This window comes from Sus scrofa, chromosome 17 (assembly GCF_054392235.1).
Source record: "Sus scrofa isolate SSC_HxYL_T2T_F1_AM1 chromosome 17, Sscrofa_HxYL_maternal_Yorkshire_Landrace_v2.0, whole genome shotgun sequence".
Classification (NCBI taxonomy): Eukaryota; Metazoa; Chordata; class Mammalia; order Artiodactyla; family Suidae; genus Sus; species Sus scrofa.
This window is the reverse complement of record NC_139399.1, coordinates 31,351,616-31,378,532: the sequence shown is the minus strand read 5'-3', so window position 1 is coordinate 31,378,532 and position 26,917 is coordinate 31,351,616. Positions and strand designations below refer to the sequence as shown.

The window sequence follows — 26,917 nt, the reverse complement described above, 5'->3', positions numbered from 1 at the left end:
ATATCTGTCCCCTTATATAGTTACAATCACTCTGTATGCGTGGTGAGAATTTATGTAAATACAATGCAGGAAACTATAATCACCAGAACTTATTCATAGTATAAATGGAATATTTGATGACTTTCATCAATTTCCCTAATTCCCCATCTTCTTCCCCTGGCAAAAACTAATCTCTTCTACGTTTTAATGAAGGTTTTTTTTTTTTTTTAGATTCCATATATCAGTGAGATCACACAGTATTGTCTTCCTCTGTTTGACTTATTCTACTTGCCATAAACCCTCAAGGTTTATCTATATTGCAATAAATGGCAGGATTTCCTTCTTTTTACGGCTAAATAACATTCCATTATATAATATATATATTTCATTACATAATATATATTTATATACATATATAAATGTTCTGTATCTGCTTATCCATCTATGAACACTTAGATGGTTTCCATGACTTGGTGAGTATAAATAATACCTCGGTGAACACAGAGGTTTTTATATCTCTTTGAGATACTAATTTCATTTCCTTCAGATATATACCCAGAAGTGGAATTGTGGGATCATATGGTAGTTCTACTCAATGTTTCAAGGAACCTTCATACAATTTTCCATTGTGACTGCACCAATTTCCATTTCTACCAGCAGTGTACACTGCTAGGAAAGACTATGGTAACTCCTATGCATTCAATGTCCTCATGCCTTCAGGTAGGTGGATGCACACAAACACACACACACAAACACACACACAACTACCCTTATATACCACTATGCTTTCAACATATGCAGAGATCTAAAAAAAAAAAAAAAAAGGCATAACGACTCAAGTATTTTTACATTTCCCAGATCCCTTGATGCATATGCCTGTTTTATCCTAGCAATGAGGCATATTTTCATTGTTTTATGAAGGATGGAAAAAGCTGATGAGTCCTCACTTCCTTCCATACACAACAGGGGAAAACAGAACCCTGTGCACTTCTCCTTCTTTTTCACTATGGATGAAGGTATAAAATATTTGCCAGGTTGAAAAAATTGAGAGGCAGTAATTTAGGGTGCTAACCTTTCCCCACAGTAGTGCCAGAAGCCATTTCCAGCTTACTAAGGGGTTCAGAATTTGTGGAAGCTTGGAGCCCCTGAGCTGCTGGTGATCACTTTCACAGGTTCCTGTAATTATATGCAAGAGCTGGCATTTTTAAGGTTGGTCAAATGCCTGGCTTTTAAACTGGTGCATTGGCAGTGTGCCACAGGAACCATAAACCACAGGATGGGCACTTTCCTGAGAGTTAATTTTAAAAGACAATTTATTAGAAGAGGGCTGGTAAAATTGCTGAAAAGGTAAGTAATGTAGAGTTTTTGTTTAAAGAAGTAGATTACCATATATGTAGTCTTTAAAATACATTGTGAGAGTTCTGCTAAAAAAATAATAATAATAATTCTTCCCTTGCAGAAGCTACATCCTGGACCTCAAGATGCATAAAACTTTACCTTTAAAGGGACTTTGATGATTAAGTAGAAGAAACACTGATATGATTTACAAAGAGAGATGAATGTTAGGTAATTTTGTATGAATTGAGTCTTTATAAGTTACCCAATGGTAAACCCAATGGCCTGGGGTAGGGTGATCCCTATTAAAAGGATTTGGCTTGCAAAAGAAGCCTAGGTGTAAGAAGAGGCAGGGATGGGAATAGGGTCCTAGAGGGAGTAAGGGAGTCATGACCCTCATTGGGATGTCCTTGAGACTTAGTTCTAAAAGAGCCTCAATTCAACTTTTTTGTTTTTCTTCTAACAGCAGAAGGTATATATTATCCCTAAGGGAGATATGAACTGCCATTCAAAGAAGAGGTCAGTGCGTCCATCATCCTGGACTACAATCTCATACCCTCTTGATTTCCAAAACCTTACCTTTGCTTCTCTACCCTCTTGGTGGAAAGGGCATCTGATCACAGGTTTCCCATGAATTAGTTGGGTGTGGCAGAGCAGGTCACTCAATAACTCTGTGTCTCATTTTTTCCTAGCCAGAAAAATAAGGAGCTGAGACAAGTATGATGTCCAAAATGGCCTCCAGCCCCAAGAGCCTATGGTCTTAGAAATGAAAAGAAAAGTGCAAAGCTTCTGTGTCCTTCTGGCAATACAAAACAAGCACTGATTGGGCCTTTTCCCTCTTTAAGCCAAGTGGCAGGATAACTATTCTGTATTCCTCAAAGTTTGCTAGGAAGGAAGCATTAGAATGCTGTATCTTACAGAACCACAATTTGGTTTTGTCCAAAGGACAAAACAATGTGGAACTTCACTTCTGAGACCACAAATGACCACAATTATTTTGCTTCTCTTATTACTGGAAGTTTTTGTCTATATACAGACAAAACAAAATGGTTTCATTCTTAGGGCATAAATAAACTGTTGTGAGCTTGGGGTTGATGAAGCAGGTGACTTAGTTTTTAATCAACGGGATACAGTGGTGATGGCTAAGTATGATATAGAAAGCATGCTTGATGTTACCAACAGGCTTCATTCCATATGGCTCAACTAACGAGGCTCAACCACAGGACCCAGAGGTGGCTGAGAGGTGACAACTGGCTTTCAGAGAAGCACCATAAACAATCCAATAGAAAGTAAGGTGATTCTGATGATGAGACTGCTAGCAGATGTCATTCAGAGCCTAAGTAAGTTACTTTTTCTAAAAGTAAAATTTGATTAGTAAAAAAATATAAATTATTTGATTAGTATAAAAACTCTTCTAGAATCCAGGTGATATGAATGAATAAACACTCAAGGCTCCTACCCCTCAAGGACCAGACTCCAGTGATAAAGTAATGATGATAACAATAATAGCAAAAGTAAAATGACTATGAAGAGTAATAATCATGATTATTTATATTTATATTAATGTGTCTGATACCCTGATAAGCACTTTCAGGTATTATTTAATTTAATCTTACAATGATATCATGTTCTAAGCACTGTTATCCCCATTGGACAATTGAGATTATTAAGGCCTATGGAGAGTAATTTGCCTGAGGACACACAGCTAAAAATAGGCAGACTTAGCATTTTAATCTAGATATCTGAGATCCTGAAAACCATGCCCATAGTCACTTCCCTACGTGCTCTCCTATTCTGTATCCTTCGTAGTCTAAGGGAACTCCGACACTCAAAGACTGATCGCACATAGGGATACAGGTTGTGCTTTAAGAAACATACGTTACCATCTGGGCATGCAGGACACCAGAATCAGGAAGCAAAGCAGCCTCTGAAGAGGCTTGAGGGAAACTTGGCAGCCAAAGAATAGAAATGTTTCAAGATGATTACAAAATTAACTAAAGAACACTACTGTGTCACAGTTATTATTTGTACATTTAGGTATGTAATATACCTAAATTAATTGCATGTAAACATTATTCATAATAGTAAAAAAGTAGTGACAACTCAAATGTCCATCAATTGAAAATGGATAAGTAAATGTTTATCCATACAACAGAATACTAATAATAAGGAATAAACTACTGATGCATGCTACAACATGGATGGACTTTGAAAATAAGCTAAGTAAAAGAGGATATCAGAAAGAACTCTATCTCTTATGATCCCATTTACATGAAGTAACCAGACCTGGCAACTCTATAGATAACAAGAATAAAATATTATTTGACTAACGCTGGGGAAGAGGGGTTGAGGAAAAACATATGATATGAAGTTTTTTGGAGGATGATGAAACATTTTCTAAAATTAGCTTATGGTGATAGGTACATAGCTCTGTGAATCTACAAAAAATATTTTAAAAGGAAAAGTTTTATATTATGTGAATTATATTTTAATAGAAATGCTCAAAAATAACTGCATGTCAAATTTTGGACTCTGTTATTATTAACTGACCCTCTGTTATCCTCTTAAAATCTAAGTGAAATTGTTCCTTCCAGTAAGAAAATATAAAAGAGGGTGTGATGGATCTCAGTGATTACTGAATCCAGAGCCCAGGCTCTGGAGCCTTTCCTACCATTGAATTTCCCTTCCAATCATTCATTCATTCATTCACTCATTTATGACACCATTTTTCTAGAGAAGTTTTAGGTATACAACAAAACTGAGAAGATACAGAAGTTTCTCAAATATCCCTACCCACCTTCCTGCAATGCATAGCCTCCTCCATTATCAACTTAAGGCACTAGAAGAATACATTTGTCACCAAAGATGAACTTACACTGACGCATCGTATGACTCAAAGTCTAAAGTTGATCCTAGGGTTCACTCTTCATGCTGTACATTCTATGGGTTTGGATAAAGTATAATGGCATGGCATATATCCATCATTATAATGTCATCCAGAGTATTTTCACTGCCCTAAAAATCCTCTATGCTCTGCCTATTTATTTGTCTCCTTTCACTTTTACTCTTTTATCAAAGATCAGTTGGATGCATTTACAAGGGTCTATTCCTGTGGACCCTATTCTGTTCTATTGATCTATTATTTGTCTATTTGTTCACTATAACTACACTGTCTTGGTTACTATAGCTTTATAATAAGTCTTGAAGTTGGGTCTCTCAACTTTGCTCTTTTACTTCAATATTGTGTTGGCTAATCTATGGGGGTTTTTTTTGCCCGACTGTATAACCTTTAGAATCAGTTTTTCAATTTCCATAAAATAATTTTCTGGGATTTAAATTGAAATTACATTGCATCTATAAATCATGTTGAAAGACTCTTCTTACCAACAAACACGGATTATCTTTCCATTTATTTATTTATATAAATTGACTTTTTAATATTAATCTTTACTGTGTAAACTTGCTATGATTGTTTATAATTCCAGAAAGATTTACGTTGTCAATTCTTTTGAATTTTTCAACAAAGACAACCATGCTGTCTCCAAATGAAGATTTATGTCTCGTCTCCTTTCCCAATCTTTACGCCTCTCATTTCCATTTCTTGCCTTATTTTGTTAACAAGGACTTGTAGTATGGTGTTGAGAAGGAGGAGTTAGAGGAAATATCTTTGATGGGTACCTGATCTTAGTGGGAAATACTGGAGTTTCTCACCAGTAAGTATGATGTGAGCTGTAAGGTTTTCGAAGAGTGTTTACCAAGTTGAGGAAGTTACCTACTAGTCCTAGTTTACTGAGAGTTTTTATTGTAAATGGATATGGGATTTTTTCCGTTGATTTTTCTGCTTTTATTGATAATCATGTGATTTTTCTTCCATAGTCCATGGATGGATGATCACCTTAATTGATTTTTGAATGTTTAACCAGTGTTGTGTAACTGGGATAAGTCCCATGTGGTCATGACATCTAATAATTTTTATGCTTTTTTTGGATTCAATTTGCTAATAATTTGTTAAGGACCTACTTATTTTGAAGTTGTTAATTAAATAAATATTAAGAACTACTCTACAATCAGCTGTGTAGGACAGAGCTTAGAGTCCAGTTTCATAAGCTCAGTCCCAACAGAATGAAAGTCTTAAGTAAACAGAAAATATGTTTTGTCAAAAAGTCAGTTGTTTAGAAAGATCCGGGAATATTTAGGTGAACCTAAATTCATTTAAAATATTTTTGAAATAAACTCAGGGCAACAAATAGAGGTGAGATAATTTCATGTTGATTTTATAAATTTCAATTCAATTTTCAGTCACTTCTGGGGAACTCTCCCTGTTGACCATAGCTGAAAAGAGAGATGAGATGTAAAAATCTATTTTCTTCAGTTCTAAAGATTCTAAGGAAACTTCTTTTGGCTGTGTAGGAAGTTTAGATTCATATTATCATTCTCACTATGTCTCTATATCTCCGTCTCTGTCTCCCGTTCTCTCTCAACATCTGTCTTTCATAGTTATATTTCCACTCCACTATGATAAGACGCTTCCCAAAACTTGTATCTCCCTAGGGTTTTTTGGTACACAGGATGTTGATCTACAACTGCTCAGGATCTCGATATGTTTATAGATGGATATAGCCTCAGGAGCTTAAGGTGTTACAGAAACAAACTGCAATTGATTCCTCCAAGGATTTATATGGACATAGGCTAGAATTAGGAATGTTATAAATGATACCATTATTTATTCATTCTCAATATATTGATTTTAGTTTCCATTGATGTATGTGCAAATTTTACAATTGCAAAAATGTAAACACAATTGAGTTGATCTAAATGTCTAAATATACTGGCTGACAACCCCAATGTTCACTGCAGTGAATCAATGTTCACTGATTTACAATAGCCAGGACATGGAAACAACGTAAATGTCCATCGACAAAGGAATGGATAAAGATAATGTGACACCTATATACAATGGAATATTACTAAACCATAAAAATAATGAAATAATGCCATTTGAGGCAACTTAGATGGACCTAGAGATTATTCTACTTAGTGGAATAAGTCAGAGAAAGACAAAGTGATATCATATGATATCACTAAATGTGGCATCTAATAAAAGGTGATACAGAACAAACTCATAGATTTCAAGATCAAATTTATGGTTACCATAGGGGAAAACATGGGGGGAGGGACAAACTGCAAAGGTGGGAATGACGTATAGACACTACTGTATGTGGAATGGGTAATTAACAGGGACCTACTGTGTGGCAGAGGAAAATCTATTCAATGTTCTATAATAACCTATATGGGAAAAAAGAATAGATATATGTATATGTATAACTGATTCACTCTGCTGCAAACCTGAAACTAATACAACACTGTAAGTCAAATGTACTCCAAGAAAATAATGAAAATAAATAAATAAATTTAAAAAATAAATATATTGGCTGGCAACTAATAGGTCGATATACTGATGCCTTCAGAATTCCATACTTGCAGAGTTCCCATTGTGTCTCAGCAGATTACAAACCCAACTAGTAGCCATGAGGATGTGGGTTTGACTCCTGGTCTTGCTCAGTGGATTGGGGATCTGGTGTTGCTATGGCTGTGGCATAGGCCAGCAGCTGCAGCTCCGATTCCACCTGTAACCTGGGAACTTCTGTATGCCATAGGTGCAGCCTTAAAAATAAAAAAAAAAAATTATACTTTCATTTTTTTCAAAATTCAAGACCATAAAGGCACTTTAGTAGATACTATCAAAATACCAAAATATTTTTGCAAAATAAATCTATATTCAAAAATATTTACTAATTCTGGGTATGGTAAAACTGCTAAAGAACTAAATTACCTGTGATTGACCTGTTTGATTAATTGGCTTTTCTTTTCCCCTGGAGCAACTCTATTTAGAGGGCCATTACATCAATGCCCGCAGATTCCAAGGTACACTAAATGTCCAATCACCTTTGCAGTTGGGTGGATTTCTATCCAATGAAAGGGACATGGATGTAATGGCCACTGTTTTGTGCCCAGGGATGGGGACCATCAGAGAAGGTGTGTGCCCATCCTATGTATTTCTTTTGCTAGAACCAAGAAAGGTAACTATATGAGAACAATGCCTCAAGAAAGGCAGAACAACTGCTTAATACCACCGTAGATAAATGGCCCCATGAACGATAGAGTGAAACAAATCCTCCCAAAGCAGAATGCTCACTTTGGAACTATTAGAGAAATCAGCATAGAGAGAAATCAACATCTGTATTCATTCAGCTACTCTATTTTTCAGTCTCTTTGTTACAGCAGCTTAGCTTTACCCTAACTAATATGGTCTCTTTCAAAAGCATTTCAAGATGTTTATTTAAAAATAGAATCCTTGACTAAGAAGGATTTGACATGAAAATCATTGTCCTGAAGAGCTAAACATACTTGACTTCTCTAAGAGCTGTCAGAATTATTTTTGAAGTCCTTCCTAAAGAGAGCTGAGCTATGTTTATTTAAAGTCACCCGTTAGATGTAAGTACATAGAAGGAGCAAATAAAAAGTCATTCAAGACTAGATGAGAAAAAATAAACAAGTGCATGGAAATTATTTCACTGGTCAAATGGAAAGTATGGTCAATTCATAGGGAGATTTTTAGGGAGAACATCTTATGTGTGCTCCTATTTTTCAGCATGGCTGAAAGATATTCCCAGGGTTGTTACTAAATTGACAGATTCCATAACTGACTGAAATAGTTTTCCTATTTCTTTAAAAGGCTCCCTGTTTTAATACTTCTTCTATAAGGAAACCCATTTTTCTTTTAATGTAACATAATAATAAGTGGCAGTTTCTGAGGATGGGGGGCTTGGAATTCATTTCTGCCTTCTAGTCCTAAGTCAAATTTTTACCTTGACACAGTTGCTAGAACTTGGACATCCAGACCTCAGAAACAGGAATACAGTTGTAATCCTTATTACTTTTTGAAACATTTAATCTTTTAATTCTTAAAATTGCTCAACTTGAAAGGAACGCCAGGGAGAATGACACTAGTTTCTCCAGTACCAGAAGCTAAATTTCCAGGATTTTCATTTCTTTTGGCAGATCTCCTGGGGGAACCCTGCCTGTGGGTCTGACTGTCATTTTTTATGTAAGTTGAACTAGCGTATTTTTGCTGGACACTTGAAATTATTTTCCAGGAAAAAAGTAATACTTCTGGTTTCTTAGTTTGAGGTATTTTTATTATTAAAGATTCCCATAGATTAGAGCAAATAAGAGGGAAGTATGCACCACATTTTGTGGATAAATGTATAAATATGTTCATGCGTGAGCAAATTTGTTTAAACACCTATTCTAATGATGAACATGCAAAGGATTAGAAACAAGTGACTGGCTAGAATTTTGCTGTCTGTTTAACTCTTTCTCCAGTGCTTTATAAGGATCAGATTACAAAATATTATTCAAATACAATAGAACTAAGATGGGTTTGGTCCCAGCACTGCATTTTCCTAAAGGGAAGTAAGTTACACTGCTAATGTTACTTTGCTTTGAGGGCCAGCAATTAACCCAAGGATTGCCAAGAACAATGACACTTTGCATAGTGGGAAATAATGTGACCAGGACCAAAAATACAGAATGTCATAGAAGGGAATTTATGAGAGAGAAGAGAGTTGTCATTAGACCACCTGAAAGGAAGTTTTCAAAGCAAATGGAAATATCAAAGGGAAGAGAAGAAAGCCAGAAGGAGGAGGAGAGCTGTCAGAGGGATGAAAGGAAGAGGGGGTGCATATTTTTGTCAATTTGGCTCTGGTTTCCAAATGTATTACATGAGATAACTCTTCCAGCAAGCCCAAAACTGCACAGTGATGGTTGTCACACCCTCCTAAATCTGTCAGCATTTAAAGCTGACAGAGGGCATGCCCTTAGCATTGCTGTTGGAGAATGCCCTGGTTTCTTTCCAAGTCATGTCTGTGAATTTAGACAGATGTAGTGATAAAAATATTTGCCAAGTAGATATAAGGTTAATGAAACATTGCATTGATCTCCTTTTTTTTCTTTTTCTTTCTTTTGTCTCTCTCTCTCTCTCTCTTTTTTTTTTTTATGCAGTTAGAAGCAGAAGAATAAATTTGAATGCAAAAGAACATAATTAGAAAGTTGTGTTCTGGCAGCGTTTTGTGGAAAGACCAGGTAATTTGATAGAAACAGGCCTTCCACATTGATAACAGAAATCAAATGAATAAATATTGGAGCTCCTTTCACTCAGTTATGCTGCACTTAAATTGTTTCCATGGACTTCCAGCCAACAACTCAATGTCTGAAATTCCTTCCTTTCTAAAAATACCACCTTGTGCCTGGAAAGAAAGATTCAAGGGTTGGTTTGTTTATTAATTGTTTTCCTCCAGAGAGAGTATTTTCCCAGTTACTCAAGGGGTACACATTTCCACCTGGACCTTATTTCTGTTAACTATATTGATTCTCATAAAATAGACTAAAATTATTTTTGCTGTTCACTTCTCAGTAAAAATTCCATTGCCATGTATCATGTCTAGCTTCTTGTGTTAAACTTATTAGCACCAAAGTCTCCAACTTGAGCTCAAAGTGCAGAAGGCACGTACCAGATCTGAAATGTCCATCAGGGAAGTTCAAATCTATCCCTATGAGACAGAGTTAGTGGCCAATTTAAATCCTTAACTGGGATCTGGGAGTTTAAAGCCCTCATAAGCCTCATCTGGATCTATTTTTCCAAAAGGAACACAGGCCTTTCTTTGGTGTTTTACCCAATGTGGCTTTTCATCCTGAGCATAGGCAGGCGGTCTGGTGTCCGGTGAACCATCCTGGAAACATTCCTCTGGGGCAGCAATAGCAATGGTTGAAAAGTTTGGCTCTTCTTCCAGGGACACTTCAAAGCACTCAGGGCCTGTTCCCATCGTGATTCTCCCTTAAATGGGGCTGAGTTACTTGGCAAAGTCTTGAGTCTGTGTCTTGCAAAAAGGGGCAGTTGGTTTTGTCCACAAAATGCTGAGGAGTGAGGAGAGGCTGAGAGGAGAAATTGGGTTCTGCTATGGTCTCCAGTGTCCCCAAAGTACTGATGTCCCCAGATGCTGCAGACACACTTTGAGTGTGGTGATGATGTGTGGGTTTCCGCAAAATGGGAATGCTTACTATTGAAACTGTCCTGGTGTGAAATCATCTTCGCAATTACATAACTCAAACACCTTTCAAAGATGGCTCTAGCATAGTCAACATTTTTCTTTTAATAGAAGAACTAGAGTCACATTGAATTTGGGGGCCATCAATCTAAAAATGAAGGTCAACGAATTCGACTATTATCCATGAGAATGCAGGTTAAATTCCTGGCCTCGCTCAGTGGGTTAAGGATCCAGCATTGCTGTGAGCTGTGGAATAGTTCACAGATGCACCTTGGATCTCGCATTGCCGTGGCTGATGCATAGGCCAGCAGCTATAGCTCTGATTTGACCCCTAGCCTGGGAATTTTCACATGCCATGGGTGCAGCCCTTAAAAGCAAAAAATAAAAAATAAAAACATAAAAATAAAAGTGAAGGTCAATTCGTGTCTGAGAAAATACAGCAGATGGGGAGGTGGTCTGGGGCCAGGGCATGTTGGGAAAAATTAGGGTAGAGTCTCAGAGCAGCCCACTCTCCCTGACTCACCATCACCCTACTATAATAAACAACAAGGATTTTTTTTCTTAAGTGAAGTAAATTGCTACATTAATTTTGGCTTTCTAGCTGAACAAGTTCTTGAGTTTTCATTTTACTTGAAGATAGATACTGCCATCCCTACAAATACTCCTCCCAGTTTGAGAACAATTTTTTAGAAGCACCTTGTTTTTCCTAAAATAGAGATGTTTGCCCACCAAGAAAATAATAACTAGGTAGTTTCTCTACCTGTCATTTCTCCAATCAACAATTCTAATTTTTGTATCATCAGTTAGGCAACAGTTTGGGATGCAATCATTATTGGTGTCATCAAACAGCAATATTTCCTGACATTCTCTGGGAAATACAATGCGGGGCACTGGGTATACACAAAATACGCAGAGGTGAATCCTTGCTCATGGAAAAAAAATTCCAAACTGGCTATGAACATAGGATATATAAACAAAAATCCCTGGAATGATCTGAGAAGGCAGTTGTTAATCATCCAGAATACAGATACTGAAAGTTCTCAAAAGATGTAATGACCATCAAGAGTTGGCATCTTCAACAACTGACAAGGGTTTAATCTCTAGGATATACAAGCAATTTGTACAACAGCAAAAAAACCAACAACCCAATGGAAAAAGGGGCAAAAGACCTGAATGGACATTTTTTCCAAGGAAGATGTACACATGGCCAACAAACACATGAAAAAATGCTCAGCATTACTGATTATTAGAGAAATGCAAATCAAAACTACCATGAGATACCACCTCACACCAGTCAGAATGACCCTCAGTAATAAGTCCATAAATAACAAATGCTGGAGGGGGTGTGGAGGAAAGGGAACCCTCCTGCACTGTTGGTGGGAATGTGAGCTGGTACAACCACTATAGAGAACAGTATGGAGGGGCCTTAGAAATCTATACATAGAACTACCATAGGACCCAGCAATCCCACTCTTGGGCATATATCAGGACAATACTTAAAAGAGACACATGCACTCACATGTTCATTGCAGCTCTATTCACAACACCCAAGACATGGAAATAACCCAAATGTCCATCAACAGATGATTGGATTAGAAAGAAGTGGTATATATACACAATGGAATACTACTCAGCCATAAAAAGAATGAAATAATGTCATTTGCAGCAATATGGATGGAACTAGAGACTCTCAAACTGAGTGAAGTAAGTCAGAAAGAGAAAGACAAATACCATATGATATCACTTATATCTGGGATCTAATATAAGGCACAAATGAACCTTTCCACAGAAAAGAAAATCATGGACTTGGAGAATAGACTTGTGGTTGCCGAGGGGGAGGGGGAGGGAATGGTATGGATTGTGAACTTGGGGTTAATGGATGCAAACTATAGCCTTTGGAATTGGTTAGCAATGAGATCCTGCTGTGTAGCACTGGGAAATATGTCTAGTCACTTATGATGGAGCATGATAATGTGAGAAAATAGAATGCGTACATGTATGTGTAACTGGGTCACCATGCTGTACAGTAGAAAAAAAAAAACCTGTATTGGGGAAATAATTAAAAATTTAAATTAAACTAAAAAAGAGTTGGCATCTTCAATGAAGATCTCTCAGAGATCAGAGCTTCAATCTATCTGTGTGTGTGTGGTGTATTTTAATTTGCATACTTGGGTACAGAATGATGGCTGTGATGATATGTTTGCATTTGGGGTGTGTGTGTTGTAAGGAAGGGACACAGGATTGGACCTGGGAAGGTACATGGCAGGGTCTGAGATTCATCACCTCATTTGTGTGTGACAGAAGATGGGTCTATGATGGATGGATGCCTCTAAAATTATATTCTGGAGAAAACAGTAGTCCTGAGAAAGGCTGAAAGCATAATAATTTATATGGTCAAACAACCTTAGGAAATGCTGCAAACTAAATTCTCCCTTTTAAAGATGCAAAGGCAGAAGTACACATAAAATTCTTGGCACAGAAATTCACAGCCTCAAGAAGAGATTTTTTTCCCCTCTTGACAAATTTTGAAAGCACTGGTTTAGGGAGATACATAAATTGCCTATTGTGCAGTCTAGAAAGAGGGAGCGTTCACCGACAAGTAATGGAATGTGATCAAAGGCCCCTGAGCAGATGGAAACATGCACCAAGTGATAGTTTAGAAAAATTCATGTAGTGAGGTTTAGAACATGGAATAAGAAGGGGAAGGCCTGGAACTAGGAGACTGTTACAAATATTTGCTTTTAATCCACCTAGTAGGAGTTACAAAGTGTTGGGAGTTTCATTTGCCTGCTTTATTTTTTTCCCCTTTTTTAGCCTTGGACCACTTTCTTCAAATAGAACAGTCTTTCAAATGTCAATAAAGAAATATAAAAGTAAAACTGATCTGAAAAATGGGAGAGTCACAACTGAGTTCTGAATAAGAGCAGGAAGACAACCGATCTAGCAGTTCCTGTTGTGACTCAGCGGGTTAAGAACCCTACATAGTGTCTGTGAGGATGCCGGTCAGTTTGATACCTGGGCTCCTTCAGTGGGTTAAGGATCCAGCACTGCTGCAAGCTGCAGATGCAGCTCCGATCCCACATTGCCCTGGCTCTGGCATAGGCTGGCAGCTGCTGCTTAGAACTTCCATAAGCTGCAGGTGTGGCCATAAAAAGAAAAAACCAAAAAACCAAATAAAAAAACACTGATCTACAAAATATGAATACTTAGGAGAGAATCAAGGACTGATCAGAAAGCTATATTTTCACAGGGACACAGGAAATCACTTTCAGGCTGCAAAGTGCTAAATGGCCCATAAAGTAAAAGACCTAGAGTAATCTAAAGGTTACTAAAGATCTCATGAAGATAAAAATAAATCTTGGTCTTGAACTCAGGTAGGTCTAACCAAAGAACCAAAGACAACATGCACCTGACTTTAAGGGTATCAGCCTCACTTTTAAATGTACTCAAAAACTAGAGGGCAAAAGAGGATGAGTGGCCAGGCCTTGAAAACTGTATTCTTTGACCTGGCTGTGTTTAAATTGAGTGAGCTTGCTTGCCTGGCAGCAGCCTCCAAACTAATAACTGTGACTCTCTATCAATGCTCTTCTCAATAGTCTTCAATATCTACCTCTCATCCAACACAATGCAGTACTGGCCCAGTTATTATGTATTGAGCCATATACTCTAAGGAGAAACCCCTCTCCTTTAGGATTAAAATTAAGCAAGAGCCACTTTGGTTTTTATTTTATTTTATTTTTTTTATGGCCTCACTGCGGCATACGGAAGTTCCCAGACTATGGGGCAAATCTGAGCAGCAGCTAAAGACTATGCAGATCTGAGCCAAGCCAAATCTGTGATACAGCCACAGCTTGAGGCAACATCAGATCCTTAACACACTAAGCAAAGCCAGGTATCTAACCTTCATTCTCACAGAGACTACATCAGGTTCTCAGCCTGCTGAGCCAAAATGGGAACTCCTTGTTTTGATTTAGTTATTATTATCCTCTTTTGAGCCTTTCATTTTAGCGTCACTCCTCATTTTCCTTTACTTTTCTATTTCCTTTTCCTGCCACTTCCCCCCTTTTCACGTTACATTCACTTTCTGAAATTATTTTACACTACTATAAGATTCTCAGAGACAAAGCAGACAGCAACCATAGGACAGAGTATCATTTTCAGCAGTTGGGTTTTGTTTTTGTCAAGGAAAATCAAGATTGTCATAGGGGACATTCTCAAAATCAGAACCATTTCTGCAGTGGAGTCTGATTTGCCTTGGGACTGGAGAAGGTGACATGAAGACGCAGGCACTTGACCGTGTGAAACTTTGCATGTAATGCTTCCTATAACCAAATATGTAAATAATTTATAACTGTCCAGTCATGAGGCAGAAAGAATGGATAATGGTGCAAAGGGTCCAGTTTAACCTACTGGCCCAGTGTCCGTGATGTTTCCAGAAAGACACACTGTAGTGGAATCCAGAGAGAAAAAAAAAACATGCCTTAAAATTTTAAATAATGTGACCTAATCTCTACTTAATTGGATTCAGGTCTACATTTTCCACTTTATTCTCAACAAAACCTTAAAAAAAAAATTAAGAAGAAATAAGTCTCCTACTTTTGACATCAATTTAGTTATCCTTCTCCTATAGTAATAAACTTAAAACTATTTCCTTACATTTGTACATATTTTATTTTCCAGTTGAGAGTCACCATGTGAGAAGTTTGAGCTCAGAATGCTGTTAATCTATTTTGCTTGATCACAAAATCCTAAAATGACAAATTCTGTTTTACCTGAACATTATAAAACAGATTTATTAACACCTGAGGGGAAAAAAAAAGCATAGGGAAATGTCATTGTAGGTGGAAGTATATTTCGAGAGCTATAAGCTAGTGAAAACAAGTGATTATAAAAACATTTTGCTTTTATGTAAGTGAAGCAGCCACTACTTAAAATAATCTAGCCATATGACAAAAAAAATTTGCACCTTATTGCAAATATTTGTTTTTACTGACAGTCGCATCTTTGTTTTTTTTTTTAACTTAAATATACAGATATATGCATGTATGTGCATTTTAATGCTTCTATGGTTTTATACTGCAACAAAATAATGGTATATGCTGGTTTTATAAACATTATGATTCATCTAATGGAGAAAACTGACTTCATTAAAAGAAACACTAGCAGAGGTCAAATCCTACTAGAGCAAAAATTTTTAACAAAAGACATTAAGCCTCAGTGCATCTAATCATTGCACACAGTATGCTATACAAAAAAATTCAATAACATGAAAAAAATATCCAAAGAGCCTCCTGAGATTCTTCAAAGAGATTTGACCCATATTTTGAGTCTCTTTAAATCAGAGCAAATTATATCCATCAGAGAAAACTGTTAATCTTGACTTAGACAACAAAGTAAAGAAGTACAAACATTAGCAAAAGCTGGGCCACTTACCATAAATGCCTGTTGAGATGCAGGGAAATGCCTGTAAATAAACCAGAAAAATCACAATAAATTTTAAAGGAAAAAATTCTGCCAGACCCCAACATCATCTATTTCAACACCTATTTTGCTTGATATCGCAGAATACTCACATATTCCAGACTCTGAAACCCAATCAGTTGGAGGTGGAGACCTTGTGGAAATGGCTTATTTGAATAACAGAAAACTTTTCCTACCAGCAATCATACCAGCTCATAAGAAGCAACTGTTAAATTTCGAGGAATCTTGGGAACTGATTGTTAAACACAGATTTATTTTGTTTGTTTGGTTTTTTTTTGTTTTTTTCCTTTCTAGGACTGCACCCACGGCATATGAAAGTTCCCAGGCTAGGGGTTGAATTGGAGCTACAGCTACCAGCCTACACCACAGCCACAGCAACATGAGATCTCAACCACGTCTGCAACATACACCACAGCTTAAGGCAATGCTGAATCCTTAACACACTTAGCAAAGCCAGAGATCACACTTGCATCCTCATGGATGCTAGTCAGGTTCATTTCCACTGAGCCACAATGGTAACTCCTAAACATAGTTACATTAAGGAATTAAATCACATAAACCTGCAATGAAATAAGTCATATCTAAAACAAATGATTGGTTATCCTTGCTGCCTAATTATTTTGTCATGTTTTACTATTATCTCTGCTCTCGAGGTGACTATGCCTATCATATATCTGGTGGAAATACTATACACTGGTGAGAGAGAGAAACAGACATATACATGCACACATATGTATAGTTATATACCATTTACATCCATATCTATTATGTATACTACATGCTAAGTATTGTGTCCCAGCTCCATGTTAAGCAAGGTCATGCTGGTGGATTAAAATCTGAAAATATCAATCCACACTCATGTTGCACTATATGTGTGGGTCAATCTAAACCACAGGTGTTGGCTATGGATACAAAATGTTGATAAAGTTTAACAAAAGGATTTTCTAAGAATCAACTGGCTATGTAGGATTATACTAGAGGGTATCGTATAATGTGTTATGTTTAAGTTGTGTACCCCACATTATGTTAATTTTTTTATTTATTTTTTCCCACTGTACAGCAAGGGGATCAAGTTATCCTTACATATATACATTTTTCCCCCACCCTTTGTTCTGTTGCAATATGAGTATCTAGACATAGTTCTCAATGCTACTCAGCAGGATCTCCTTGTAAATCTATTCTAAGTTGTGTCTGATAAGCCCAAGCTCCCGATCCCTCCCACTCCCTCCCTCTCCCATCAGGCAGCCACAAGTCTATTTTCCAAGTCCAAGATTTTCTTTTCTGTGGAGATGTTCATTTGTGCTGGATATTAGATTCCAGTTATAAGTGATATCATATGGTATTTGTCTTTGTCTTTCTGACTTATTTCACTCAGTATGAGATTCTCTAGTTCCATCCATGTTGCTGCAAATGGCATTATGTCATTCTTTTTTAATGGCTGAGTAGTATTCAACTGTGTATATATACCACCTCTTCCGAATCCAATCATCTGTCGATGGACATGTGGGTTGTTTCCATGTCCTGGCTATTGTGAATAGTGCTGCAATGAACATGCAGGTGCAAGTGTCTCTTTTAAGTAGAGTTTTGTCCAGATCTATGCCCAAGAATGGGATTGCGGGGTCATATGGAAGTTCTATGTTTAGATTTCTAAGGTATCTCCAAACTGTTCTCCATAGGGGCTGTACCAGTTTCCATTCCCACCAACAGTGCAGGAGGGTTCCCTTTCCTCCACACCCCCTCCAGCATTTGTTATTTATGGACTTATTACTGAGGGCCATTCTGACTGGTGTGAGGTGGTATCTCATGGTAGTTTTGATTTGCATTTCTCTAATAATCAGGGATGGTGAGCATTTTTTCATGCGTTTGCTGGCCATCTGCATATCTTCCTTGGAGAAATGTCTATTCAGATCTTTTGCCCATTTTTCCATTGGTTGATTGGCTTTTTTTGCTGTTGAGTTGTATAAGTTGCTTATATATTCTAGAAATTAGGCCCTTGTCTGTTGCATCATTTGACACTATTTTCTCCCATTCTGTAAAATTTATTGAAGTATAGTGGATTTACAATGCTGTGTTAATTTCTGCTGTACAGCAAAGTAATTCAATTATATATACACATATATTTTTCAATTTCTTTTCCATTATGGTTTATTATAGGAAATAAATACAGTTCCCTGTGCTATACAGTAGGTATACATTATTTTTATCACTGAAATTTAGAAACTTGGGTACATGCGTACTAATTTTTTTAGAGTTAGGTTTTAAACATTTATTGGCACACCACTGCTTATATCATATGCTAGAGACTGCATGTTTGTGTCTTCCCAGATGTATATGCTGAAACTCTCATGTGATGGTATTTGAGGGTAAGGATTTGGGGACCTAATTAGGTCATGAGGGTTGAACATACACAACTGGATTAAAAGAAGAGAAAGAAAGCTAGCAGGCTCTGCCCTCCACCAGGTCAGGGCACAGCGAGAAAGCAGCCATCTGCAAACTAGGAGGTATACCCTCGCAGACATCAGGTCTGCTGGCAACTTAGTCTTTAACTTCTCAGCCATGAAAAATGAATGTTTGTTGCTTAAGGCCCCCAGCAACTTATCAGCGCAGCCCAAACAGACTAAGACACAGTAGTTTACTTAGCAATATTTAAAGAATTTGATTAAAAGGGTGGATGAACAAATGTCAAGAAATTTGAGCTTTCTAACAATTGAAGGGGATCTTAGTATGATGATGTCCTCTGCCAATGTACCTTTGTGTAAATTTAATCAAGCTGTTTTCATCTCTGTATTTTCCAATGGAAAAGTCAGATGATAATATTCACCACATAAAAATACACTGTGGGAATTAATGGTAGAATTTTTTGGAAAGTGACTGATATTGCACTTGGAAATTCTAAAAACTAAAGCTGATATTGACTATAATAACAAATATTATGGTTGGGCTCAATGATAATAAAATGTTTAAGAGTTTTTTCTCTATAACTTTGGGTTAAATATGTACTGTATTTTATTTTCATTAACATTTTGATGGAATGTATGTTTATTTCCCTTACTTGGATGTTCTATTTAAAAACCACAATTTACGTGACTTTATAAAGAATAATAATTGACTGTGAAGTTTACCTACATGTCTTCGAAATGATAGTTTTGTTTTTTTTTTTCTGTTCTTTAGTAGTAAATGCTACTGTTTCTAACAAGAAAGTAGAATATTTTCTAGAAAGGAGCTATTTTTAAAATGAATTAATGAGTTTATTCTTTGACCCCTTGGGTTCTTGAAGTGACAATACGGTCTGAAGAATGTTCTAGAATGACTCAATCCATCCAATGGCACAGAACCATCAAGAGATAGTATGAAGCAAATTCTCCTGAAAATATGGTAGTCTTTGCAGACACTCACTAGGATTGCCAACAAGCCTTACTTTGAGTGTGGAAATCAACTGCAAACTTACATTAAGTAATTTGTTGCTAAAGGTAAGGGCTTGAAGTTCAGGAATGGCCTACTTAGAAAGATAGATTAGAGAGGATTCAGAGTCATCCCTATAATTTGGGTCGTGCTCACTCATGTTCCATTGTGTCTTTTAAATGAGGTGCAGAGAGGTGGGTTTTTCAGCTGGTGTCATGGAAGCAAACTGAACAGGTAAACATCATCCATCTTGTCCTTGCAATAGACAAAGAGAAAAGTTTTAGAACTGTTGTTTCAAGCCGTCAGGCAGAAACCAGTAGATATTGCAATGTTTTCTACAAGCAGATCCTTTTTTTTTTTTTTTTTCCGGTTTTTAGGGCAGCACTTGAGCCATATGGAAGTCTATGGAAGTTCTCAGGCTACAGGTCGAATCAGAGGTACAGCTGCCAGCCTACACCACAGCAATAGCAACACAAGATCCAAGCCTCCTCTGCAATCTACACCACAGCTCAAAGCACTGCGGGATGCAGGATCCTTAACCCACTGAGATGGGCCAGGGATCAACCTTGCATCCTCATGGATACTAGTCAGATTTGTTTCTACTGCACCACAGATCTATTTTAAATGCCACCTGGGTGTCCTTCCTGTTCACAATGTTGAGGAGTTTACTCAACTGCTCTGAGTGTCTGTTTCCTCATCAGGAGATGAAAACCTTCCTAAGGGGTTTGTGGGAGGATCAGGAAGAACAAGGAACAGAGGGCACTGTGTCTGACAAGTAGCAATATCTTAATTAACGATGATTCTTCTGCCATGATGATGCCCATCAGGCTCTGCTTGGGTGGCGGGAAGGGGGGGCATTGTTGCCCTAGAGCAGGGGTTCCTGACCTTTGTGCTATTGTTTGGGACCAGATGATTCAAGGTGCCAATCAGGACTTCAAGGTGCCAATCAATACTTTTGATGATTCAAGGTGCCAATCAATACTTTTGATTGTCAGGACTGGGGACATGCCACTGTCAAATGGATAGACCTGAATTCTATCCATTTGACAGTGGCATGTCCCCAGTCCTGCCAATCAAAAGTATTTCCAGACAGTGTCTAATGTCCCCTGGGGTCAAAGTCACCCTGGATGAGGGCTACTGCCCTAGAATCTAGAGCCCAGACCCCAGCAGTACTGTCAGTGGACAGCCTTCACTGTCAACATTTTTAGGGACTGTGTCAGGTAAGAGCCACCTCACTGGAGTCATGCCCCTTCCTAGGATAGCCCACACCCAACAATTAATCAATGCAGAGTATAAAGGCCTTGGCTCATCTTGTCTCAAGTCAGTGCAGCATGGAGGACCCTTTTGACTCCAGAGCTCCCCATGGGGTAAGCAGGACCATCACTAGGCCACGCAGCAGCTCATCTTTCCCTCTGTCCCCTCCCGTTTTCCTCTCCTGTCTTCTCCAGGCGTTGATCCCAAGGGCACAGCTTAATAAACATCCTGCACCTAAACTCAGTCTCAAGAGTCTGCCTCCTAGGAAAATGATCTGAGTCAACTCCCTTACGCCTCCCTCTTAGACCCAGTTATATGAGTCATTCTCCCATCACAACTAGCAGAAGATAGAGTATACTAAACAGCTAATGGCAACTTTCATTTGCCTCAGCTCCCAACTCTAGCTTGAAATCCATCATGCAACAGTAATTGAGTCTGAATGTACCAACTGCCTTGTCTGTTTTAACAAGGACAAATAGCTTCATCTGAAAATGACATCGTCTGTTGCCTGGAACGTGAAAGCAAACGGTTGTGTAATGGAGGGTGGCTTTGGTAATATTATTGTATTAATTCAAACAAAAATGCAATGATAAAGCAGAGATAGGACCACAATATCACGGAAAAACCTCATGGCATATAAAACGACTTTGCATATAATTGACCCAAACTAAAAACTAAATCTCCTTATTGATAACTTTTTATTGAGAGAGAGAGATTTAGAAAGAGTGAGCTCAACCAAGGGATTTTACAGCACATAGTCTGTGTCCTTTCATCACATCCTTTCATCATAAATTTCTGCTAAGGCCACCAGAAAAGAATAGCATGGGATTTCTTTATTTCAAAGTTATGTTTAACACAATCACCTCCCACAAAAATCCTCTTCTGTGGAAGAATGATAGATTGTACCCAAACCCAGGCCAATTAGCCTGGTTTGTTTTAAGTGCATATAACTCAGCAGTCACCTCTAGAACTTGGGGAATGATAACATCACGTGAAAGTGTCCAGATTCCCCTTTCAGCAAAGCAAGCCCCAGGAGCAAGACATCTCCATGCTAATCTGGGCCAAGCATATAGCCATCAGAAACTTCACTGCTCTTGACTTTTAGCCAGTTTCTTTTTTTTTTTTTCTTTTTCCCAAATCAGTATGCATGGCTCTCTTGGAGGAAAAATAACCATTTGACTTGGAAAGTGAGAGGGGATTTTTCTTTTGTGAAATCATAGATTGGACCACCACCTGGAAAATACCTCTCTAGCCCAGCATGTTGGTTTCAAGTACATTTGTAGAAACAATGAAATCCCTAAGGCTGTGGGCTATGCTTCTCATCCTCTTAAATATCTGCCTTCACGTCTCCCATTTCTGTCTCAGTAATTTGAGGGGCAGGAAAGAAATACCCCTAGACCTTTGCTTTGACCCTAATGGTGCCTCAAAGCCAAGGCAATAAGTCCTAAGCTTGATTCCTGAATGCCTGCAAAGTGGGAATTTCTTCCTTTCCTCCTTATCCATGGCCATTACCATCCACCCATGACTTATACAGCAGCATTGTGATCTGAGTAGTCCCGACTCCACCCTCAGCTCTAGAAGAAGGTGATGACTGATGAAGGTCAGTAGCACACACCTCCCTAAGCCACAAGAATAGAGAGATAGAGACTCTGACATCACTGAACTGATGACGTCAATTAAGTGTATGGGGCTCCCAACATCTAGAATCTTTCAATGGCTGAGTCAACACTTTCCTTGCTGTTGTGTAAGTTTAAGTTAGATTCTCCATTATTTTCAAACAAAAGCATGCTATCCAATACACTTTTCATGTGTTTTAAATTATGTATCACTGTTCAATGAATTGAGGAAGCTGTCAATTGCAAGAAATACCATTATGTTGTTGTACTTTGCATACTATTAAGTAAGAGGAAGCTCTGTAAATGAAAATTAGTTTTCCTATCACTTAGGATTTTTACTGTGTATTTATTTAAATTGCTATTTTGGATGTATTTAAATCATTTAAGTCACATCTTGCTCTAGAGCATAGATACAAAGGAGATATATTGGTGACATTTTCCTCAAACTTCCTTAGTTAGGAGTCCAGTACTACTGAATCACTATTCAAAACAGAATCCTAGAAATAATGTTTTTGGTTTTTTGTGGTTTTTTTTTTTTTTTTTGGTCTTTTTGCCTTTTCTAGGGCCGCTCCCACGGCATATGGAGGTTCCCAGGCTAGGGGTCGAATCGGAGCTGTAGCCGCCGGCCTACGCCAGAGTTACAGCAACGCGGGGTCCGAGCCGTGTCTGCAGCCTACGAGCAAGGCCAGGAATCGAACTTGAAACCTCATGGTTCCTACTCGGATTCGTTAAACACTGCGCCATGACTTGGAGAAGAGACTTGTGGTTGCCTGATGGGAGGGGGAGGGAGTGGGAGGGATCAGGAGCTTGGGCTTATCAGACACAACCTAGAATAGATTTACAAGGAGATCCTGCTGAATAGCATTGAGAACTATGTCTAGATACTCATGTTGCAACAGAAGAAAGGGTGGGGGAAAAACTGTAATTGCAATGTATACATCTAAGGATAACCTGACCCCCTTGCTGTACAGTGGGAAAATAAAAAAACAAAAACAAACAAAAAAAAAAAAACCAACAGAATCCTAGATGTGAGTTTTTCCACCATTTTATCCTTGTGCTCTCAAGGATGGGGTAGTTGATGCAATCCTTCATGAGGGCTCCACTGTTGACTCTGGACTTTCCTTCCAAGACTCTCTCTGAAAGTTTTAAAGCTGGATTCTTATTTGCTGCCAAGGAAGGTTTACAGACAATACTGAAGACACACACCTTCTCTCTAAATGGCCCCTAACTGGTAGGATGGCTGGAAGTCAAGGGTTGCAGCTGTCTAGTCAGTGCATTGGGGATGACAATCAAGCTTGCACATGTACAGGCAGTGAAACTTTCCCATGACAATGCTTGACTATAAACCATCCCAGGCTCTAAGAGGTATCCTCCTTTCAAAGAAGTTAGAATATGAGAAGATGCGCATCAGGGAAGTTCAGGATACCACTTGCTGCCTTTAGATGTTTGGTTATTAGCTTGATAGGTTGTGCCACAGTCCCTTTATCCAGGATGCAGCATACTTGGGTATTTCTCAGACTATGGTTTACTTAACTCTAGCAGTATGCAAGGTATTTTGAGGTGGTAAATAAATGGTCATTGTCCACTTCAATGTAATATCTACATATTATTTTTTATTATTTTTTACATTTAATTTTATTGGAGTATGGTTGATTTACAATGTTGTATTAGTTTCAAGTGTTCAGCAAAGTGAATCAGTTATTCATATAAATATACCCATTCTTTTTCCCACATAGCTTATTACAAACTATTGAATAGACTTCAGTGCTATACAGTAGGTTCTCCTTAATCATCTATTTTATACAGTAGTGTATATGTTATTCCCATTCTCCCAATTCTTCCATCCCCACAATGGTTTCACCTATGGTAACCATAAGATTGGTTTTAAAATCTGCAGGTTTTGTTTCTGCTTTTTAATAAGATATTTTGTATCATTTTTATTAGATTCCACATATAAGTGATATCACATGGTATTTGTCTTTGTCTGACTCACATATTTTTTATATGTGCCATTATTTTTCCCAAGTCTTGAACTCTCCATCTATCTATACCTTTTGCTGTGTGATTTTGCTATTCCTCTACCAGGGGATGATGTATTTTCATTTCTCACTGATGATGGATTTGAGCATACAACTTGGCTTGGCCAGTGGGAAAAGAGTACACTTGACATTTAGCCTTGAACATTTGCAATCCTGTTTTTGGAGCAGAACTGTGAGAACAACAATGCTTTATGTAGCTGCTGGTCTGAAGAGGCTGGAGACAAGTGGAGGAGATGAACTTAACCCAACCTAGATCAGCTGTGCCCCAAAAAACCCACAGGCATGTGAGCAAGGAAAACATGCTTCTACTGTATGCTACTAAGTTTTGGAGTTGTTTGTTACACAGCATTACCATGATAAATAGCAATGATGTAAATGTGCTAAAATTCTATGTCATTATAATGTATTATAACAAGGAATACAGGTTTTCTACTTGGGGTGATGATATAAATATTCCTTTGAAAATAAAAGTAGTTAAAAGATTTGATTAATAATTACCATATTAAAGAGGAAATATGAATGATTAAAGTTAGAGAAATATGAAGACAGCAAACAGAGATTTGGATTGGGAGCCAAGAGACTAGGACCACTTAATAGCTATATGTCTGAGAACCAACAGCATATCCCTTCAGTGCCTCAGTTTCTCCAACTATAAAAGGAGCAGAGTGGGACCAGATGGGTTATTCAGCTATTACAATCTATAATGCTATGAAACAGCCATTTCTCCTTCTCTATAACTCAGGATAAAGGTGATGAAGAGCTGGATAAGTTTACAGCATCCTGGATTCCTCAGTGTTTGGCCATGGGAGGTCTCAGTGTAGCAACGATAAGAGCTGTCATTATAGTAATCACTCCCCCTTACCCGTGTTTTTTTCTTTCCTCAGTTTCAGTTACTCATGGTCAACAGCAGCCTGAAAATATTAAATGGACAATTCCAGAAATAAATAATTCATGCATTAAATCGTGCTCCCCTCTGACAAGCATGATGAAATCTAGCGCCATCTGCCATCTCACTCTATCATGCCTGGGATGTAAATCATCCATGAACCCCGCTAGCTCATTAGTCACTTAGTAACCATCCTAGTCATCAGAAAGGCTGTTGCTGTATCAAGGCTGTGCTTGTGTACCAGTAACCCTTACTTTAGGTAATAATGGCCCCACAGTGCAAAAGTAGTGATGCTGACAATCTGGATAGGCCAAAGAGAAGCAGTGTTTCCCTTAGGTGAAAAGGTGAACGTTTCTGACTCAACAGGGAAAAGAAAATGTGTGCTATGATAAGAACAAATCTTATGTTGTGAAATTTTGGAGCAGGAAAAAGAAATTTGTGCTAGTTTTGCAGAAGTTACAGCCACAGTTTGTGATAAATGCTTAGTTAGTATGGAAAAGACATTTAATTTGTACAATAAGATATTCTGGGAGAGAAAGACACTACATTCATAAAACCTTTATTATAGTATGTTGTTATAATTGTTCTATGTTACTATCAGTTATTGTTGTTAATCTCTTACTGTGCCTAATTTATAAATTAAACTGTGTCATAGGTATGTATGTACAGGGAAAAAAAAAACGTAGTGCATAGAGGATTTAGTACTATCCACATTTCAGACATCCACTGGGGGTCTTAGAACATATCCCCCACAGATAAGGGGGGACCACTGTACTGCAGTGTGCCGGGTACTGGGCTAAAAGCTCTGTGCATGGTGTCTGATTCATTCTCATGAACAATCCTGTGTCACAGAACCTATTACCCTCTTTTTATAAACATGCAGGATAGTAAAGTGAGAAAGTGAACTTGCTTCAGGTCAGAGAAAGGAATGCTAAGATATTTATTTGTTACTATATGTGAGGAATAACTGATATTTTTTGCCTTTAATATTTGCTAGTTATATAAATAATGTATGACTAATTCTCAAAAAGCCTAAAGGAGACAGGTATAGGCAGACAGCAGTGACAACTTTCTCACACAGCCCCACCCATCCCTTTCTCGGATTCACCTAGAATACCCTCCTCTCAGGCCATCAGGGTTAATAGTACAGGATTTTCACACCACGCCATATGTTTACATTTTAAAGCCTGAGATTGTGTCTTTTTCCTGATCTCAAACCCTTGGTCCCTGGGCATCACATTTTAACAAAATTTGAAGTCATGACAGCATGGCCTCCAATTTCCCCATATTTGGCTCCTGGCTTCCTCTTGGCCCTCCTTTTCTTCCACCTATTCCCCTGGCTCACAGAATTCCAGCCATACTGGTCTCCTTTTGTTCTTCAAACATAGAAAGCACAATCCTGCTTCAGGGCCTTTGGCCTTGCCATCCCCTCTGTTTGGCACAATTCCTTTCAGATCCCTGATCAGATGTCATCTCCTCAAAGAGGCTCTTGCTGGCCTCTGGCGAAATGATCTCCTCTTCCCTTAGGCTGCTGGGTCTCTCATTAGGACTCTGATACCACCAGACACACAGTTGTTTGCTTCTTCATTGCCTCCTCAACTTCAATCTCCACCCCCACCACAGGCATACAGAATTTATGAAGACCTTAGTTTTACTTATTATTGCATATACTGCACCTAGATGGGGCCTGGCACTCAATAAATAACTGTTGAATGGATGACTGAATTAATCATTGATTTATATGTCCATATCAACAATTGGACCGTATGTTGTGTTTTATCCTCTGAGATTAGGTTTTTTCAGGTACCAGACCTTGAA

The 26,917-nt window shown here is 38.0% G+C and overlaps 1 protein-coding gene across 9 annotated transcripts in view; it reads right to left on the bottom strand.

The window, feature by feature from the left end:
* The window catches only part of MACROD2 (mono-ADP ribosylhydrolase 2), a 2,051,375-nt gene that overhangs the window by 622,502 nt on the left and 1,401,956 nt on the right, over nucleotides 1-26,917 (bottom strand). For all 9 annotated transcript variants that reach the window (XM_085004514.1, XM_021077531.2, XM_021077533.2 and 6 more), the window contains one exon: nucleotides 15,855-15,885. In XM_085004514.1, the coding sequence (XP_084860640.1) occupies nucleotides 15,855-15,885 (31 nt within the window). The remainder of the gene's footprint in view (nucleotides 1-15,854; nucleotides 15,886-26,917) is intronic.